The 19093-nt window shown below is 46.8% G+C and overlaps 1 protein-coding gene across 1 annotated transcript; it reads right to left on the bottom strand.

Moving 5' to 3' along the window:
• Nucleotides 1–232: 232 nt before the first annotated feature.
• Nucleotides 233–2865, bottom strand: LOC119169624 (general transcription factor 3C polypeptide 3). The gene is made up of 3 exons (XM_075885750.1): nt 2232–2865; nt 610–1962; nt 233–567 (listed from the first exon to the last, which is right to left on the bottom strand). Exons 1-3 carry the CDS (start codon nt 2863–2865, stop codon nt 233–235), a joined length of 2322 nt encoding a protein of 773 aa, XP_075741865.1.
• Between the last annotated feature and the right edge of the window lie 16228 nt (nt 2866–19093).

Here is a 19093-nt window from a genome sequence, read left to right on the forward strand (position 1 = left end):
GTTGGCCGAAGCTCATTTTGAGAATGAGCGCGTCGGCTATAGCTTCTGAACCGAAGCTGCGAAAGGCGTACTCTTAGCAGCGACTGAGAATTCGCCTGTCCTGCTTCTGCGTGAGTTGGCAGTCTCAAACCATGACCAACGGTAATAGTGCACTTTGATAACGATTGCGGAATGTGGTTACGTGGAGACTGCACAAAATGTGAAAATTGAACCAATTACAACGATCTTCTATTCAAATGACGCAGTAGTGGTTGATACACCAATCGGCCAATTTGTTGTTGCCGCCGCGCTGGTACAACAGGCTGAGGTTGAAAGCTATCTCCCGTCGCAGGTCAAACACCTCTGGCATCTTCCGCACAGCCGGTGGTGCGGCGAGTGCCCGTTGATACATGTTGACAGCCATGTGTGGGTAGCCCAGCTCGTGAAGAGCGCGGCCTACGTTAAAAAGGGCTTCCTGACAATCACTGCCTCGAGCAAGCAAATAGCGGCACAAGAAGGTCGTCCCTTGAGTGGCCAGCCAGTAAAACTTCCTTGGAGACTTCTGAACCCCTGCAGACGTTTGGCTCCCTGGAAAATTTTGGTTTAGTGTCAACTGTTATCCCGCCATACGCATTAGGCTTATGCCGGAGCGCAGCAGCAGCATTGGCTCCTCCTTTCCGACATGGCGAAGAAGTTGCGTGTACTCTGCGAGGGCGTGCTTGTAGTTCGCACAGAGAAAAGCGTTGTGAGCGACGAGCACACCAAGTGGCAGGCTATTCTCGTGCTTGTATAACAGCCGAAGGTAGAATCCCTTCTTACGCCACGCCGGTATTTGGTTCGCCACGAGACCCAGCAAATTCCACGCACGTACTTGGTTCGGATACTTGAGCACCGTGGCACGGATGATGGCAAAGCTGTGCTCTACGTGGTCTGGGTCCTGGTAATGGGCTAGAAAGCTCAAGAACTCCAGCTCCTCGTTGCTCGTTCCGTCTTTATTGAACATGGGCGCAACGAGAACTTCCGTCGCGACTTGCCTCAGGTCGTCCATGCGGCCGGTCTCTTGCAGTGCTCGGTAGAGCTCGAGGAAGCATGCCTGCAGTTCGTCGACAGATATACCGCTCTCCATTGTGAGCCAGCCGGGTGTGAAGCCGCGTTTCTCATGCAGTTCACGTAGTACCTTCATGCGGCTCAAGTGATATGTATTTGAGTACACCGCATCGTATTCTTCTGCCGAACAGACAGACAAACAGTGTGCCCGCACCAGCGTAATGGCCGACTCAATAAAAGCCTCGCGCTGTCCGGAATCCCACAATAGCCGCGCCTGACAAAGCAGCAAGGACGCCGAATCCTGCTGCTGCTCTGGCGTGCTGTCCTTGGTGTCCTGCAGCTGTCGGGAATCGGTGGCGAGACAGTCGATGGCCTGGTCCCGAAGCCCCTGCGCGTCCAACAGCTGGCCCAGGGAGAGGCGGGACGGTGCGTGGCGTGGTGCCAGCTCGCACGTGCGTTCGTACGCCTTTGTCGCCTCTTGGTGGCGGCCGAGTCGCTTCAGACATTCCGCGTATAGGAGCCAAACAGCCGCCGTCCCATAGTTGCAAGTGCGCACAAGCATGCGCAGCAGCGGTAGTGCATCGTTCTCGAATTCCGCTTCCATGAAGGCTTCAGCCACATTCAGCAAAAAATCGCCAGACTTTTCAGGGTCCAGCTCACGCTTCATTTCTCTCACAAGATCCATAACGAGATGCCGGGCCCCCAGGTGTATTAGACAAACCACAAGCTTCGTCTTTATGTCAATGCAAAGCTCAGCAGGCACAAGGCATCTCTCAAAGGCGTCGAGAGAGTCTTCAAGTAGTTCTGCGGTTATTGTTTCGTGCCCCTCCGGCAGCGGCAGCAGCTGAACTCCGCAATGGTGGTGAAGCACTAGCAGGGCAGCCGAGTGCATTTTCAGCGTCAGTTGCATCTCCAGCAGCCTGTGGATGTCTTCAGCTGTGATGTGCGCGGGAAACTTAGTGGTGGCATCCAGGAGAACTCGCACAGCCGAAGGCAGGTTTTGACGACTCCGGAAGACATCCACAAGGCGTCGGACAGCAGCAGGCACTCGTCAGGTTCCTCTATTCGACGTGCGAGGACTGCGCATGAAACAAGCGCTCGATGTTCGTCACCCAGCTGCTCATACAGCGCACACAGTAAGCGCCGCATTTTCAAGTCGTGCGGATCAACCCTAAGAGCCCTAGTCAGACACAAAGCCGCTTTACGGACGAGACCCTGCTCCAGGCAAAGCTGCGCCAACCGGCTCCACTCGCAGGCGTCCTGCGTACCCAAGTAGGCCACCATCAAGCCAAACTGCAACGATCGATTCGGATCTCGTAGCTCCTCGTAGATCATGGCGAGCCTCTGGAAGGGAAGCGGCGAAGTGGGCGCAAGCCGGACAATCTCGAGGCACATCTTGACAGCGTCCTCGTAACGGCCTCGAGTGAAGCACATGTTCGCCTCACCCATTAGTCCCCGAAGATAACGCGGCAACCTTTTCGCAACGTTTCTCGTTTCCTCGGGGCGATCCTCGACGACGTTTTCTTGCAGCGCGTCATCCTCTTCGGATTCTTCATCTTCGGAGGCGAGGAACAAATCTACACATTCTACTAATCTGTCAATCGTGGTCACCGCGGCCGTGCCCGTGGAATCTAGCATCTCGCACTGCCCTTCGTCATCGTCCGTGTCAGTCGCGTCACTGTACTCCGATGTCTGCGTGGTCATTTCGTCGCTGACCCAGCTCTCCGATGAGCTGTCATCGTACAGCACGTCGCCTTGATGCAGATAGCTAGTTAAGGGTATGTACTCATCTCTCTGGTCGTCGCTCATTTCGCCGAGACTGGGCTTGAACGAATCCATCTCGTCTGACATCACCGCTGCTTATTCATGATCACGATGATACCTGTACAGTGGCGACCACCCACAACAAAAAAGTGGTAAAGAGCAAAATAGGCGTGATCGTATTTTATCACGCATTAGCAGCAAACACTCTTATTACACCTAAAATTGTGGCACAAAGTTTCTCGAATGCACTTACGTCCCCATTTACATTATTCTATTTAGCAGTGGTAATGTTGGCAACTCGGGCCACTTCATAACGTGAACTCAAGACAAATCCTCTATTAAAATTATATTGTGTGCAGCATGTGGCCGCGTATTGTACACAGTAAGTGGCATTCCCTGTTATACAAAAGGGAAGCCTCGTTAGGCGTATGATCCAGCAAACCCAGGAAATAGAAGACGCGGATCGAGTTACCAAAAGCCAAGAAACATGCGTCAGATATTATTCTGTGAAGCTTTACGACAAGGAACTCAGTTTAACAGCCGGCATCACAAACCTTAACTTCAATTTTTCAGTTTTACAAACAAACCAACTGATACTTTTTTCATGTATACCGCTGACGTAGTCACTTTCTTTTATATATACGTGCTTTGTTCATTATACGTCCAAGTTAAGACTATGCACTTAAACTCAGTTAAACTCTGTTATCAATACCTTAGTGACCAAGTGTGAGAGCAAGAGAAGTTCTTGATTTTCTCTGAATCTGAACAAGGCTGGAACCATATAGAGGAGATTGTCTGAATATAAGGTGAATTTCCTCGATACTTTACGCATTGCTTCTATAGCAACACTTGCTTGCTTGCTTGTTACTGTTTAGCTCGTACCCACTACTGGGGATTGTCCATTAAAGCGGCGGTTATTATGTGGAGGATCAAATCAGTTGAAGTTTGACTGAGGAAAAAAAATAAAACAGATATCTAGGGAATATAAAACTTTAGAATCCTAAAGCCACGTAAGGTAGATGCAGAACTCTAAATAAAAATAATAACTGAATTTCGAACAACTAGAGTTCCAGTAGGGATAACCTAACGAAAAAATCTCGTGTCTCTAAGGAATTCGCAGACTGCTATGCAGACGTTCCTGTTGTTGTGGCTCAAAGAATCCCCAATAGAAAAAAAAGGTAACGCTTAATTATCAGAATAAAATTTCTAAATGTTTCCCCTATTGCTGGTGAAACGTCACAGCAAGAGAAAACCACGATCTCGCTGCGAGCCTCCCACTTCTTCTTCTTCGCCTTCAAGAGTGGAACGCGCCAGCGTTATCGGACCTCGTGCACATCGCCTTCTCAATTGCTAGCCCAATTTTGGCTGTTGATGCATGCCTCAACCATGCCGCAAGTAAGCGGACGTCTTTGCGCGTAACATTTGCCTTTTAGAGCGTTCCTAGAATCCATACTGGAAGTACAGTTATTAAGGGGTCCACTACCCTATGCTTCTTTCTTTAGCAAATCAATGAGGGCCCACATGCGTCCGTAAGGCAACAAGCGAACCTAGAGAGCCCTACACTTTGATGATGCGTTTGCTGATGATCATTGAATATGTCGATTACTTTGCAATGAACTGGCCTTTAGGACACCCACTCGTCAAGAAATACAAATGGTTTGACGCATGACGTGGTCCCATGCTTCCATATTGCTTGCATTAAGGAGACTCCGTCGAATGTACAGCATTGATATAGTTTTTTTTTTTCAAAGAAGTGTCATGAAATAGCGTGGCGCTGTGGTACAACACTTACAGCTTCCCACGCAGACGGCCAGAGTTCTATCGCCACTCAGACCTGCATATATTTTAAAAACTATTTACGTTGCATCTTTCTCGGTTTATTGGTCACGGACAAAAAATGTTTTGCTCACAACCAACAACGCTGACGCTGGCACCGGATTTCTGCTAAACAATTTTTTATCGCTATCACGTTAAAAATAACCACGATAAGTTTTGCTGTATATTTAAAATAAATCATAAGTCCACGGACAGCCGCTAATTCTTTTTTAAAAACTATAATTCCCTTCGGACCAAACTAGCTAGTGTAGTTCTATATTACCCTTCGTTGACAACTGAAGTATGGCACGCTGATTAACATTCAAGTTATCCTGGTGAAAGCCGACCAGAATACAGTCATTTCCATGTTCAGTTAATTTCACATAATTTCACTGACCGACCTACTGATCCAGGCAAGTGTCGAGGCCCAATGATGACACATTAGAGTTGAAGAGACCATGCCTTGGAAATTCCGGTGTCGGTGTCGACACCGTTTGCTGTGAGCGAAAAAAGACCATTGTTCGTGACATAAAAATCTCCATTGGCGCAAATAATAAGAAACAGTGCATTCTAGGTGCAATATAACCCAGATCATCGCTGTGGCAACCAGGTGTTCCACAACAGAGCCTTGCCAACGGTTGGAACTGCACTGAAGATTAGGCTTCACAAACAAACACGTCCTGTGAACACGCGTCAAAGCACGGGATGTAGAATCACAGTAGGCTGAACAAAGGTACAAGCGTATACACTGTCATCGGGCGTCAGATCACGTGAATCGTCAAATGAATTGGCGGTTTAAATCCGGCCACCATTGATGCACACACATAACATTACTGCGCATGTTCTGTTATGGGCACGTAGTGGATGCATCAATAGAGTATCAAGCGTGTAACTGCAGCTAGTGTAAAGCAAGCCGCCCATTACAAAGTGCACACGCATTGGTACGTGCATTGTCTTACACACATGTAGTGTGTGTACTGTTGTCGTAAAAATGCTGTTCAAGAGGGCGGGCAGCCGGGGGACGGCACACCAGCCCCGTTCCCCCGCCCCCCCTCAATGTTTTTCGCCGTGGCATAGAAAGCGAAAAATTACCATTTCAAGGAGGTATACCCCCCCCTTAAGGCATGGAAGTATCCCCCCCTGGAAAAAAAATTCTGCCTACATGCCTGAGCGGAAACCTTTACATTTTTTTACATGCTATATATACTCCATCCTGACAAAAAAAATTCTGTTTCAAAGGGCGGAAACCTTTACATTTAGCCTTTATCACTAACCCCTCACTCCTGCAAAGTACAAGAACATAGATTAAACACATCTATTTTCTGGATTCTAACAGCATCCTCTCCAGTACCCAACATGGTTTCCGGTGCATTCAGTACCGGGACTCAGCAGGCAGAATTTGCACATGACATATATTTAGCTCTTGACTTAGTCAATCATGCGAACGCATTATTCCCTGAATTTTCTAAAGCATTTTACACTCTCATTCATTCAAAACTACTGTATAAGCTCAATGTTTTGCTAACTATTCAGCTGCTCGTTTATTGGATCAGTAGTTTTCTTTCAAATCGTCAACAATTTGTATCTTTGAACACTTTGTATTTGTCCGAAACACACATATCTTCCACAGTGCCCCAGGGATCTGCGCCAGGGCCCTTACTTTTCCAGTTGTATACATTGACGAGCTACCATGCGTAATTTCCACTAAAATTTATTTTTACGCTGATGATTGTGCTCTGTATCTCGTAATTATTTCACCTTAAAATCATCTCACAGTCAGTGCTTCATTCTTCGGTTTTTGTAGGCGGTGTGAAAATTGGAGTAGCGAAAGTCAGAGGCGGGTGTTTTGCGTCTTAACGGTCTTTCGCGCGAGCGTGGGCGGAAAGAGTTTGGAGCCGAGCGAGTCGACGAGCTTCTTCTGCGCGACACTGGCGTTTTCGTTCGTCGAAAAAGGAAGTATGTTGTCAAGGGAACTTTGGGGATGACGAGCATAGAGAAGAAAGAACTGCGTATAACCTGTGACCACGTGTTTCGCGTTATTAAAGGCATATGTAACAAAAGGTAATACGGTATCCCAGTTCTTGTGATCCGCTGTGGCCTACATTGAAATCATGTTGATGATGTTACGATTGGTGCGCTCAGCGGGGCCGTTGGTCTGAGGTTGGTATGGCGTGGAATGCCGATACTGGCACCCACAAAGCCGTAGCAAATCTTCTACAACGTCAGCGTTAAACTGCCTGCCGCGATCAATTATCACCTCGCGAGGGGCCCCGTGACGGAGTATGATCGAGTGCAAAAAAAAAAAAAAACCATGACACATCAGATGATGGGGCTGAAGCAACCGCCATCGTTTCAGTATACCGCGTCAGGTAATCTACGCACACAATAATCCAGCAGCGGCTGGTGGTAGACTTGGGAAAAGGGCCAAGTACATCTATGCCGACTTTTTCGAATATTGATGTCGGTGGCTTAACCGGCTGCAGTGGGCCAGCTAATGACGTGGTAGGTTGTTTGTCGCGTTGGCAGACATCACAACTTGTGACGTAGAACTTGGTGGTCTTCCACAGTCGAGGCCAGGAAAAACGTCGTCAGATACGGTGAAGTGTTCGGGCAAGTATAAGTTGCCCAGACGTGATGTCATTGTGCATGGCTTAGAATACCGCAACACGCAGGCATTCTGGCACGACGAGGAGTAATGTGAAACGATGGCTGGAGTGATTCTTGTGATATAGTAGGGCATCTTGAATCACGAATGGCGTGGCGCGTTTGGACCTACGAGCCACATCGGTCATTGGTTTCAGTGAAGGACCACGCTGTTGCTCGTGACGGAAGACGTCCGCATTAGGGAAGTTGGATGAGATTGCAACCAGGTAGTTATCGAAATCATCATCACCAGCATCCACAGTCGGGGATGAAAGACGAGATAAGCAGTCGGCATCTGCGTGACATCGACCGCTCTTGTAGGTCACAGAAAAAAAGCCGTAAGGCCCAACTAGCCAACCGGCCAGCTGGGTCACGTAGTCCAACGAGCCAACAAAGAGAGTGATGATCTGGGACGATCTTGAATTGCCGGCCGTACAAGTAAGGTCTAAACTTTTGGACGGCGAAAACAACCACAAGAATAATAATAAGGTCACAATCCCGTCGCGTACGTCGTCGAACACAGGTGATTGACACTTAGTACCTACCAAGGAACGACGTGAACGCACATGGGCAATTTTGACGCATTAGCGTTAAGCAAAACCTGACGTCGGCCACCCTGGCCGGACGAATGAAGCTAATAAGTGTCAGGGTCTCAGCAGGAAGAAAACACAAGAATAATGCATGACAATCAAGCATTCTACCATAAAGCCGCGCCAGGTCTCAAAAGTACTTTTCCAATAGACCCTAGTGTTCGTGAAACGTCAATTGTGGTTGCCGTGCTGGCTATCTAGTTTTATAACAATTATATTATATGGTTAATTTCTGATACAGCCGTGGCGTCGGGTTAACGTCAATTGTAGCTAAGTGTCATGCGCAAAGTCGATTTATGTAGCAGCGTCCAGGACTACCGTCCTCATGATCACCAGCACTTCATACGAGCTCATCGCTTCTGGTGTTTATAATAATCATGTTCCTGTTGGCATCGTTGCACAGGTACAAAAAGTTGTTATATAAACATCTACAACTCTTCCACATATGGCTGCGCGTGCAACATTTCTGCATGTAGTAAGCGTCGTTTCAAGACAGGTTAATAAAAAATTCAGCAGATCCCACATCCCTGGGAATCGACGTCATGCGAAGCATGTGGAGGGAAGGTGACTGTGTTGCAGTTTTTTTTATTGAGCGACACGTCAGGAAATGTCGCTAAATATATGTACAAACGTTGCACGCACAGACATATGTTGACGACTTGCCGATGTTTACATAACCAGCTGTTCGCCAACTGGAACATGTGTACTAGCAACACCAGAAGCTGATATGAAGCACTGATGCTCGCGAAGATGCTGGCCCTGGACAATGCTACATAAATCAACTTCAGCGCATGGCCACTAATCTCACTTGACGTTAACCCGACGTGAGTGCTGCATCAAAGAAGTACATATGTAATGTTTATAAAATTGGGTAGGCAGCACTGCAATCGCTACTGACGTTTCACGAAGATTAGCGTTTATTTGAAAACTAGTTCCGATACCTGGCGTGGTTCTGTGGTAAAATGCTTCATTGCAACGCAGAACGCGTGGGCTCAACTCCAGCTGGGACCACGACATTTATTCTTTGCATTCGTTGGGCCGACGCTACCGATGTCGAGTATTTCTTAACACTCGCACGTTAAAATTGCCCATGTGTGTTCTCGTCGTTCCTGAGTAGATACTAAGTGTCAATCACCTGTAGCACACACCCACAAACCAGCGGCACATTCCCGTCCGTGAGTATGTGTCACTGTCTGGCGGGAAGTGTTTGACGACATACGCGATGGAGTTGTGACATCATTCATGTCTTGACCAGCACGTCATATTCGTCAAATCATCTCACCCTCCCATGCTAATTTCGGTTCACACCAAGTTAAGGGGGTGACCACGAGAGCACCCAAACCTAAGCGGATAGAGAGAGAGAGATATAGATAGATAGATAGATAGATAGATAGATAGATAGATAGATAGATAGATAGATAGATAGATAGATAGATAGATATAGATAGATGTAGATAGATATAGATAGATGTAGATAGATATAGATAGATATAGAGATAGATAGATATAGATAGATAGAGAGATAGAGAGATAGATAGATATAGATAGGTAGAGAAATAGATATATAGAGATAGATAGATAGATAGATAGATAGATAGATAGATAGATAGATAGATAGATAGATAGATAGATAGATAGATAGATACGGTCAAAGTCGCCGATTCGCTAAGAAATGATTCGCATTTAAAATTGGGGGACCCTTAAGCTTCACCTTTAAGATTTGAACGCCATAGCGAAATCCGGCCACTAGTTCACCCTTCAAGCGCCAAGTGCATAACTATTAATATGTTTTGATACGCACACACAAACGCACACAAATAAAATTACGACACAGTCGCCTTCTCTCCGCATGTTTCGCATAACGTCGATTCCTCAGGTACGTGGAATCTGCCATTTTTTTATATATCTGCGTTTCATCATCGCACAGACTACTTCAAATACATCTTTTTTCCCAGTGTATTCAAAGCTGGAATAACATGCCACGTTACATTGGTTCTTCACAGAAACATGAATTCTCGAACGCACTAGAAGACGGTATACCATACTCCTCGCGTGTTAACCTGATAGCGATAGAGAGCTCGAGTCGCAGAAAGCGCGCTGCCGGCGTCGGCCCCGGAGGTTGCGAGTAAAAGATCGTCAGTGCGTCTGTGGCCTAAAAATCAAGTTGCCGAGATAGCCGCGGCAGGCCGCTACTTGTACACGCATGCGCGCGTGATCACCCTGGAAAAAGCCGCGCATTCGTAGGGAAAAAAAAGTGCTCAAGGTCACGAGGCACGATAGTTTCTTTGCCCTGCTAACTCTCCCTGCTTAGCTTCCAGCGCTTTCGTCAGGACGAGAGAAGGTATTATGCAATTGCAGCACGCGACAAACCTTTGTAACTCCACTGGCACTGGATAGATTCCTAAAGTTTTTGCGGCGTTGAATTCGTGAGGCAATAAGCTCTTCTAGTGAATTCATTCCATGGTTACACGAAAAAGTGTTTCAGGGCCCCTTTAACGCATTTTGTTCGACAGGTGTCACGACGAAAACGAGCCCATTCGGCGTTAACAGCTCGCACTGGTTCAAAATGCTGTGCGTGTTTTTGTGTGCGTGCGTGTGTATGTAACAAAACATGAATAAGTATGCACTTAGCGGCTGAAGGATGCACTAGAGGCTGGATTGCGCTATCGCATTCCACTATTAATGGTGAAGCTTAAGGGTCCCCCGATTTTTCGCTCTTTTGTACGCTGTTTACATAATCTGTCCATGGTGTTTTAGGAGTGACGCTCCTCTTAGTCTAACCTTCTTTCACGACAGGCATAACCAGCAGTATCTCCCGAACAGTACAACAGATGGTGCTGTCTCATAGAACTATATACCTAAACTCCCTAAGAAATGAGACGAGCCTAGAGCAGAGGTTTATAACTACAGCTCAAGGTGATAGGTTAGAAGAGGACGAAGCTATTGAATATATAGGAACAAGGGTGACGAAAAATTTTCAACAAATAAGTGCTTTATGCCCAACAATAGACAAGGATGAATCAAGTGGCGCAATGGCTCCATTTTCATAACGAGAGTGGGAAAAGGCTGAGAAGACGGTTCCTAGTAGTATATCAACAGGCCCAGATTGCATTCCAATTATGCTGATAAAGACATTAGGCCCGAAGTCTAAGGAGGCTTTGAGAGAGGCAGTGGGCAAAATAATAATCGATGTTTAAGTCCCCGATGGATGGAAACTTGGCAGGATGAGCATGATCTATAAAGGAAAGGGGGGCAAAGCTCACATAAACTACCGTCCTATAACAGTGGCATAAGTGGTCTACAGGCTGGCGATGCAGATTATAAAGGAAAGACTGCAGGCATGTATAGAGGATGAGGGGGTGCTGGGGGAACTGCAGAATGGGTTTCGTAAACACAGGAGGTTGGAAGACAATCCGTTTTCACTGACGCAGTGCATCGAAATAGCAGAAAAGAAACACAGGCCCCTGTGGCTAGCATTTTTGGATATCAAAAGAGTGAGCAATAGCATGGTTCAAGAGGGCTTGCGGGGAATACGGGACACACTGGGTGTGAAAGATGGAGTCACTAAACTTTTGAAGGATATCTGTAAAGGTAACAAGGCAGTTATGAAGTGGGAAAAACAGGTATTCAAGCCTGCAGGGGTAAAACGGGGGCTTAGACAGGGGTGTCCTCTGTCCCCCTTGTTATTCATGATGTACCTACAAGGATCAGAGGCCAAATTAGAGGGAAGTGGACTGGGCTTCAACCTCTCTTTCGTCAAACAAGGAAAACTCTTTGAACAGGCACTACCAGCATTGATGTACGCAGATGATATAGTGCTAATGGCCGACAACAAGGAAGATTTGCAGAGATTGATGGACATCTGCGGTAATGGGAGAGATAGGTTAGATTTCAGATTCAGTAGGGAAAAACCAGCAGTCACGGTTTTTAATAATAATGACGGTAGTGAGCTTAGAATACAGGAGGTCACGCTAGAGGTAACAGATAAATACAAATATCTGGGCGTATGGATAACCAATGGGACCGAGTACCTAAGGAAACACGAAATATACATGACGACTAAAGCTAACAGGAATGCAGCGGTGATGAAAAATAGGGCATTGTGAAATTATAATAGGTATTTCGTTGTGAGAGAATATGGAAAGGGGTCGTGGTTCCTGGTCTGACGTTCGGCAATGCGGTCTTGTGCATGAGATCAGAAGTTCAAGCAAGATTAGAAATTAAGCAACGTGGAATAGGTAAGCTTGCCTTAGGAGCTCACGGGAATACACCAAATCAGGGAGTACACGGTTATATGGGATGGACATCATTTGAGGGCAGGGAAGCTAGCAGCAAGATAAAATTTGAGAAGCGATTGAGCGAAATGAGGAGAGAGCGTTGGGCTAGAAAGATATTCAGCTACTTGTATATGAAGAATGTCGTTACAAAATGGAGGAGGCGAACCAGAAAATTGGCTGGTAAATACTTAGAAAACAGCAGGGGGCCAAACCAAAAAAAAATTATCAGTTAAGAAGATGGGGAAGGAAGCTGAGACCGATATGTGGAGAATTGGCATGATTAAGAAGTCCGCACTAGAGATCTATCGAACGTTTAAGCAGGAAATTGGCAAGGAAAGGATCTTTAATAATACTCGGGGTAGTTCTCGACTGTTTGTGGCCAGGATGGGAGTATTACGAACCAAGACATATTGGGCCAATTACGAAGAGGTAGACACGGTATGCAGTGCGTGTGGAGAGGAAGAGGAAACTGCCGAACACTTGATAATGTTCTGTAAAGGGCTTCACCCTATAATTCAGGATGATGGTGCAGTGTTTTTCAAAGCACTGGGGTTTAGAGACAGGGAGTGCAAAATAAACTTTAAGCGGGTAGAATTCACTAGACGGAGGTTATCTGACTGGTGGCTAAAGTCAAGGCACGAGTGAAAATTAAACCCTTCACTACAAAGTACGAGTCCTCAACCTCACTATTTAAAGAAAAAAATAAATCTAGTTTTTGGTCCACTAAGTATTACGGCTTGGTGGCGTTAGCCACCGCCAGATCTATAAGGTAGAGCCATATCAATTCATCCATTCATCCGTATACAAACTGCAGTTGATTCAGAATATTCTAGATGGCGGTGTACCGCTACTGTCCGACTGGCTGCTGCGCGGGCTGTGCCTGGGTGCGTGAGGAGAAAGTGCCTCTCTGAGCCTCCTGGATCCTCACCGTACGTGTCACATCGTTGGTGGGGCATGGATGAAGCGGAGTTGCGGGCGTGAAGAACCGCAGCGGCTCGTTCTCGTCGACAGACAGACAGACAGACAGACAGACAGACAGACAGACAGACAGACAGACAGACAGACAGACAGACAGACAGGCAGGCAGACAGACAGACAGACAGACAGACAGACAGATGCATGCAAGGTTGAACGGACAAACTTATGCACAAACGGACGGATGGACAGACGCACCTACGGATGGATGGATGAATGGATGTATGGATGGATGGATGGATGGATGGATGGATGGATGGATGGATGGATGGATGGATGGATGGATGGATGGATGGATGGATGGATGCCTTAGGAGCTATGTATGACGAAATATACGATAGCTGCAAACATAGTAATCTTGACACGCGTGTCATTGTAAGAACATGTGGATGGATGGATGGATGGATGGATGGATGGATGGATGGATGGATGGATGGATGGATGGATGGATGGATGGATGGATGGATGGATGGATGGATGGATGGATGGATGGATGGATGGATGGATGGATGGATGCTTCACCCCACTCATCATCATTCACTCCGTGGATGTGCTGTGATTTTTTCTCTTCCTCTGACTTCTCAGTGTACTTAATTCAGAAGATTTCGGCGCTGTTTTATAATTTTCTTCTCTTGCGTACCCACTCTTGCAATAGCCATAAAAACAGGTGAACTTTAAGCGTCCCCCAGTTTTTATAAGATGACGTGTAACAAAATATATAAAGTCTTGAGCCGAAGCTTCCGCACACTTTACACGGTCTTCTCTAGCAAAATCAAAGTTTACTTTCACCTTACCTCTTTCTGTCTCTCTCTCATACTAAGCTTTACTTAAATTGCTTCTTTTTGTTTTGTTTTTTCGTTCCCCGCTATTTGTAGTTACTTTGCGTTTTAATATTTCACAACATTTGACCCGAACAAACGCAAAAGAGCCCGCATTAGCAGTGAAATCATTGCTGCTTACAAAAACACATGCTCATAGACACATGAATTGAACATAGTGAGAGCCTGTGCCTTCCTTTAACACGAAATGCAAAATCCTGAACTGCGACGTGATTGGAATGCAACACACTCAAAGCGTGGTACGCGCGGCCACGGTGTAATCCGCTGCGCAGTGATTGCATCTGCATCCGCATTAGTCCTTTGAGCTGTTTACATTGCGGAGTTTGTTTTCAGGAAGTACGGAGAGCTGCGTGGTCTCATGTTTTCTCTATCCCAGCTTTTAGCATTATTGAGAAAAAGTTTCGAGTTTCTGCATGTCTTTAATGCCTTGTTTGCTGAATGAAAGCGCTCGTGCTCCGCTAAAACAAACATTCAATCCTTTCAGGCGCTACATTGTATATCAGTTGGAGTACTTCAGCACAGACGCTACGCCACGAAAACTTTTCATTTTGGTTCTTTCTTGTTCCACTGAAACTCCTCAAGCTCATGAGAAATAAATGCCTGTCGCACCAGTTTCGTTGTTTTTCTCTCGCTTTCTTTCTCTATCTCAGTAAAACAGTGTAGCTTTATAGATTGTTGCTACAAAAGTAGAGAGGTACTTTTCTCATCGTGGTGCACTAATCAAACAACTCAATAATTGCGAAATCTAAGAACAAAACACTGTACATTTCCCCTTTTCCTGTCACATGCCCGCCTATGTACCTCGCATAAAAAGGCTTTATTAGAAGCTATGCGTTTCGGCATAAGCATGAGATGCTTTCACCTGTACCACCGAGCTTAAGAATACTTCGACTATAATGCTTAACACGCCGCCCCACTACGGTGGTCTAGTAGTTAAGGTACTCGGTAGCTGACCCGCAGGTCGCGGAATCTAATCCCGGCTACGGCGGCTGCATTTTTGATAGAGGCGATAATGGTGTTTTCCCGTGTGCTCAGATTTGGGTCCACGTTAAAGCACCTTAGGTGGTCGAAATTCTCGAAGCTCTTCACCACGGCGTCTCTCATAATCACATAATGGTTTATGACGCTAAATCCCACATATCAATCAAACGAATCAACGATAAACACGCCTACGCATTGCAACGTTCCGAATCATAAAAATTAATGGCAGCTGCAAGCAGCTGTCCAGATTTGTTAAGAACCCTTCAGCTGCCTTGTGGTGATCCCGCCAAACATATATCTTAGAGCGATAGTGTATTATGCCGGTGGTTACTAAGACTTCACTGCCATCATTTCTGTCATGGATGTGATGTCGGTAAAATGCACACGAACAGAAGACAAAACCAGGATGAACAGTTTTGTGGATTTAAATCAACCAGTATAGTTGAACGCCTGTTCGTCGGTCCAGGACGATCGGTACCGGGCATTTTCGATGGAGGCAAGAATCATTGAGGCCCGATTGGTTAGATTTAGGTGCACGTTAAAGAAGCCCAGGTGGTCTAAATTTCCCGAGTCCTCCACTATGACGTTTCTCATAATCATACGGTGGTTTTCGGACGTCAAATCCCAACTGTTTGTTGTGGTGGTGGTGGTGGTTGTCGTCCTTCTTCTTCTCGTCGTCGTCGTCGTCCTTCTTCTTCTCGTCGTCGTCGTCGTCGTCGTCGTCGTCGTCGTCGTCGTCGTCGTCGTCGTCGTCGTTGTTGTTGTTGTTGTTGTTGTTGTTGTTGTTGTTGTTGTTGTTGTTGTTGTTGTTGTTGTTGTTGTTGTTGTTGTTGTTGTTGTGAAGGAATGCTCAGCTAGCGTGCCTGGATAGTCGAGTGCAAGACACTCGGCTTTCGCCTTTTGAACATGTTTACGAGAGAGAGGTGAAGATGCAAGGAAGGGCAGGGAGGTTAACCAGACGCGCATCCGGTTTGCTACTCTGCACTGGGGAAGGGATGAACATGCTTACGAGGTTTCCAGTCTCATCTCCCGAAGAAATATTTTACCCTTAGAATTTTTCTCTTTCTCTTTCTTTCTCTCACTCTCGTCTTCTATCTTTTTCTGCTGGTTGTCTCAACCGTCAGCGCTATTCGATCCAGCGCTGGCAGGACAACAGGAATTCCCTGGAACAGACTTTCAACAGCAATGCACTATCAACAGAAATACACTAACAACAGGAATACACCAACAACAGGAATGCACTTTCAGACACCTAAGTGATGGACTAAGGTAGCTTCCGGATATTTTTCAATGTTTATGCTTTAAGCGTATACGAGGCTCACATAATGAAACACGACAACAAAACCCGTGAGTATAAACACTGGTATGCGTGATTTGTATAAGCAAGGCTGGCTATTAAGTTATGTGGGCTCCGATATAAGAGTACAGGCCTATATTACGCCACTGTGGCACGAAATATTAAAGGTATGCGCGCATTATGTAACCATAAACCGAGGCGTTTCGTTTCGAAGAATCGTACATAGCACACTCGAAACTTGATGGCTACAACATATAACGTACCGTGAATTTCTCGCTTTCATGCCTGGCTGTTCTCCATTCAGCCTTATGTGGCCAAGCACCAAAATCAGCAACAAGTTATTCGCGAAGCAAACTGCCGGTCACTTAACAGCAAATAATTGTAATATATAATGTTAAGAGTATCTTGCGCTTATTGTGATATTGTACATTATCTTACGAATAAAAAATGTTCTTAAACTTAGTTTCACTGATACTGCCATACTAGTTATTATATAACCAAATGATAACGGCTCGCTAAGCAAAAACCAGAGGTTCAGTTATGATTCATCACCAACCATCATTTGCCGCATTATGCATCCTGCCCTGAAACAGCCCAAATTCACCAAAAGCTTCGTGACTACAAGAAAAAATTTATCTTTTGGTACTCTGTTGAGTACCATTATGCGTGACAGAAATCAGAGGAAGATAACACGAAGACTTCTGAGTATTCGATATTTTGGCTTCCTCAGAAATGGTGTCAAAACAACGTTACTTTCCCCTTCAGTATCAAATGTCATCACAACGGCACGCATAGGCTGTCGATGTCGAAAACTGTAGTATCAACAGTCCTAAACGAACCGGCACGCCTTTCTATTCTTCATTCGATCTCCGGACTGGCACTGAAACACTCTGGAGAAATCATCGGCATACATCAGAGGAACGTCGACGTTGTCCTTTCCCACGATGCTGAACAACAAGGGACAGCGGTAGAATGTCTCGCGCATGTAAAAGAAGCGGCTGTGAGACAAGCTCCAGTAGCGCCAGGCAGTCTCCACTCTGTACCAGTTCGCTTCCTCGAAACTTTTGAGCACTGACGAAAGCGCCAAGGAAGCGGCGACAGTGTCGATTTCATTCTCGATGTCTCGCCCCTCTTTGCTTGTCATCAAGTAATTATGACGAAAGCACTGAACGAGAGCGCCTATATTGGCTCGCGCAGCGGGTGACCACAGTCGAGCTTCAGTTAAGATAAAGCTCCAGATGGATTCAGCCAGAGCTAACGCGATTACCGGCGTGTTAAAGACGTCAGTGTGCGCAGGGTCGATTCGCACCAGAGAGTACAGCGCCGGAGAGACGATGATGTTATCGCCCCTCAGGAGTTGTATGTAGTTGTAGTCACGAGAGGCAGCGCCGGCGCTTTCGAAAGGAAGACCACGACTAGCCAGTTCCAAGCGGGTCTCGTGCTCCGAAGCCTGACCCCTGAGCACCTTCTCCAAGAAGCTTTCTGTGAAGTGAGTTTCCTTGATGCCCGACGGACTTATCGCCTGAGGCAGCACGAGCGTCATGCTATGAAAGAAAGTCCTCAACAGGGCAAAGACCTCGGGTCGAAACACCGAGCTTGGGATGCAGTCCGACTTCACGGTCTCGATGACAGAGTTGACCACTCGAGTTACCTGGTGGTTCTTTTCGGGAGTGATGAATTCGACCATGTACATCGTATTTTTTACGTTGGGCATGAGGTCCATTAGGCGCATGCAGAACGCTTTTCTGGTCGGCATCGATGGTGATGGACGCCATTGCAGATCTATCAGGGCATTGCATGCGCTCGAAGCGAGAAAATAACTTGCCGCTGCCTGCCTGCTCGATGTGTGAGCAACACTGAGCGTCCCGAATAGTGAATCGATCTGAGGCAAGCCTCTGACGTCAACACGCGTGATGTTACCGAAACCGATGGATACCGCCTTCAAGGCAGGCTATACTTGCCACCTCTCCAAGAGCTCACTAGCATTTTTGCCCGGGAAACGTTCCATAGAAACGTCTTTGTCAGAAGTGTTCTCTAAGGAACCGATGTAAGCATCGACGTCACTAATGTTTGTCTCCCAGCCTAAGATCTTGTTCAACTCTGCCACGGAGAAGTTTAGGCACATTTTGAATAATTTATCGGACAAATGGCAGCCCTCGCGGGGATTGTGCGCAACTAAGATAGCACTGACTGCCTGAAAGGCTATCATAATTGCCGAAGGCATCCCGTACTTCACGTTAGTGAGCAGCAGGTACGCGAATGCGTTCGCTGGAGTCATGGTTTGCAGCTGGTCACTCGCTATGCGAATGAGGGCTGCCTCGAGCTCCACCAGGGTGGTCTTCTCGTCGGCGTCCGCCTTTAGGCACGAGTCGAACAACGATCGCAAGAACGTGCTCACCTCACTCCTTGTCCCATTCCTCGCCATGAGCACGTCCAACTCGAACCTCGCATTCAATCGTGGAGGCTCGGGGGAAAAGTACATGGACATCGACATGGATTCATCAGAGCGCCTGGCTACAACGCCGGCGCAGATGAAGTTGTAGAAGCTGTCGCAAGGGTCGATGCTGCCGTTCACGTACTGTGCTAGTGCCTCCACGTCACTAGGACAACAGAAGGACGAGCGATAGCTCATAGAAGATTGCAGTGCCTCCTTGATGACTATGAAGCTTATGAACGCTGAGATGACGATGCACACTGCACACGCAATCGCTGGAGCAGCTCCAACTCCCTCGCTTGGCTGGTTGATAATGACCGCAGGTGGCGCCGGAGCAGCGGATGAATGGCCAGAGTCCGGGGAAGCAGCGCGATCATGTTTTGGCGCAGATTTTGATTGCGCTAGGATCGCACCTGTTGCCAAGCTAGATGTCGACGCCAAACGCGGGTGGA

Source organism: Rhipicephalus microplus, chromosome 2, assembly GCF_043290135.1.
Source record: "Rhipicephalus microplus isolate Deutch F79 chromosome 2, USDA_Rmic, whole genome shotgun sequence".
In the NCBI taxonomy this organism is placed as follows: Eukaryota; Metazoa; Arthropoda; class Arachnida; order Ixodida; family Ixodidae; genus Rhipicephalus; species Rhipicephalus microplus.

Bases quoted from the DNA above. Each gene is read 5' to 3' on its own strand.
- LOC119169624 (XM_075885750.1), bottom strand. From the start codon at position 2,865: ATGGATTCGTTCAAGCCCAGTCTCGGCGAAATGAGCGACGACCAGAGA. The intron at 1,963-2,231 runs GTAAAGCGGCTT...CGCACATCACAG, and splicing joins CCTGGAGCAGGGTCTCGTCC to CTGAAGACATCCACAGGCTG. The intron at 568-609 runs GTATGGCGGGAT...AAAATTTTCCAG, and splicing joins CTCCGGCATAAGCCTAATGC to GGAGCCAAACGTCTGCAGGG.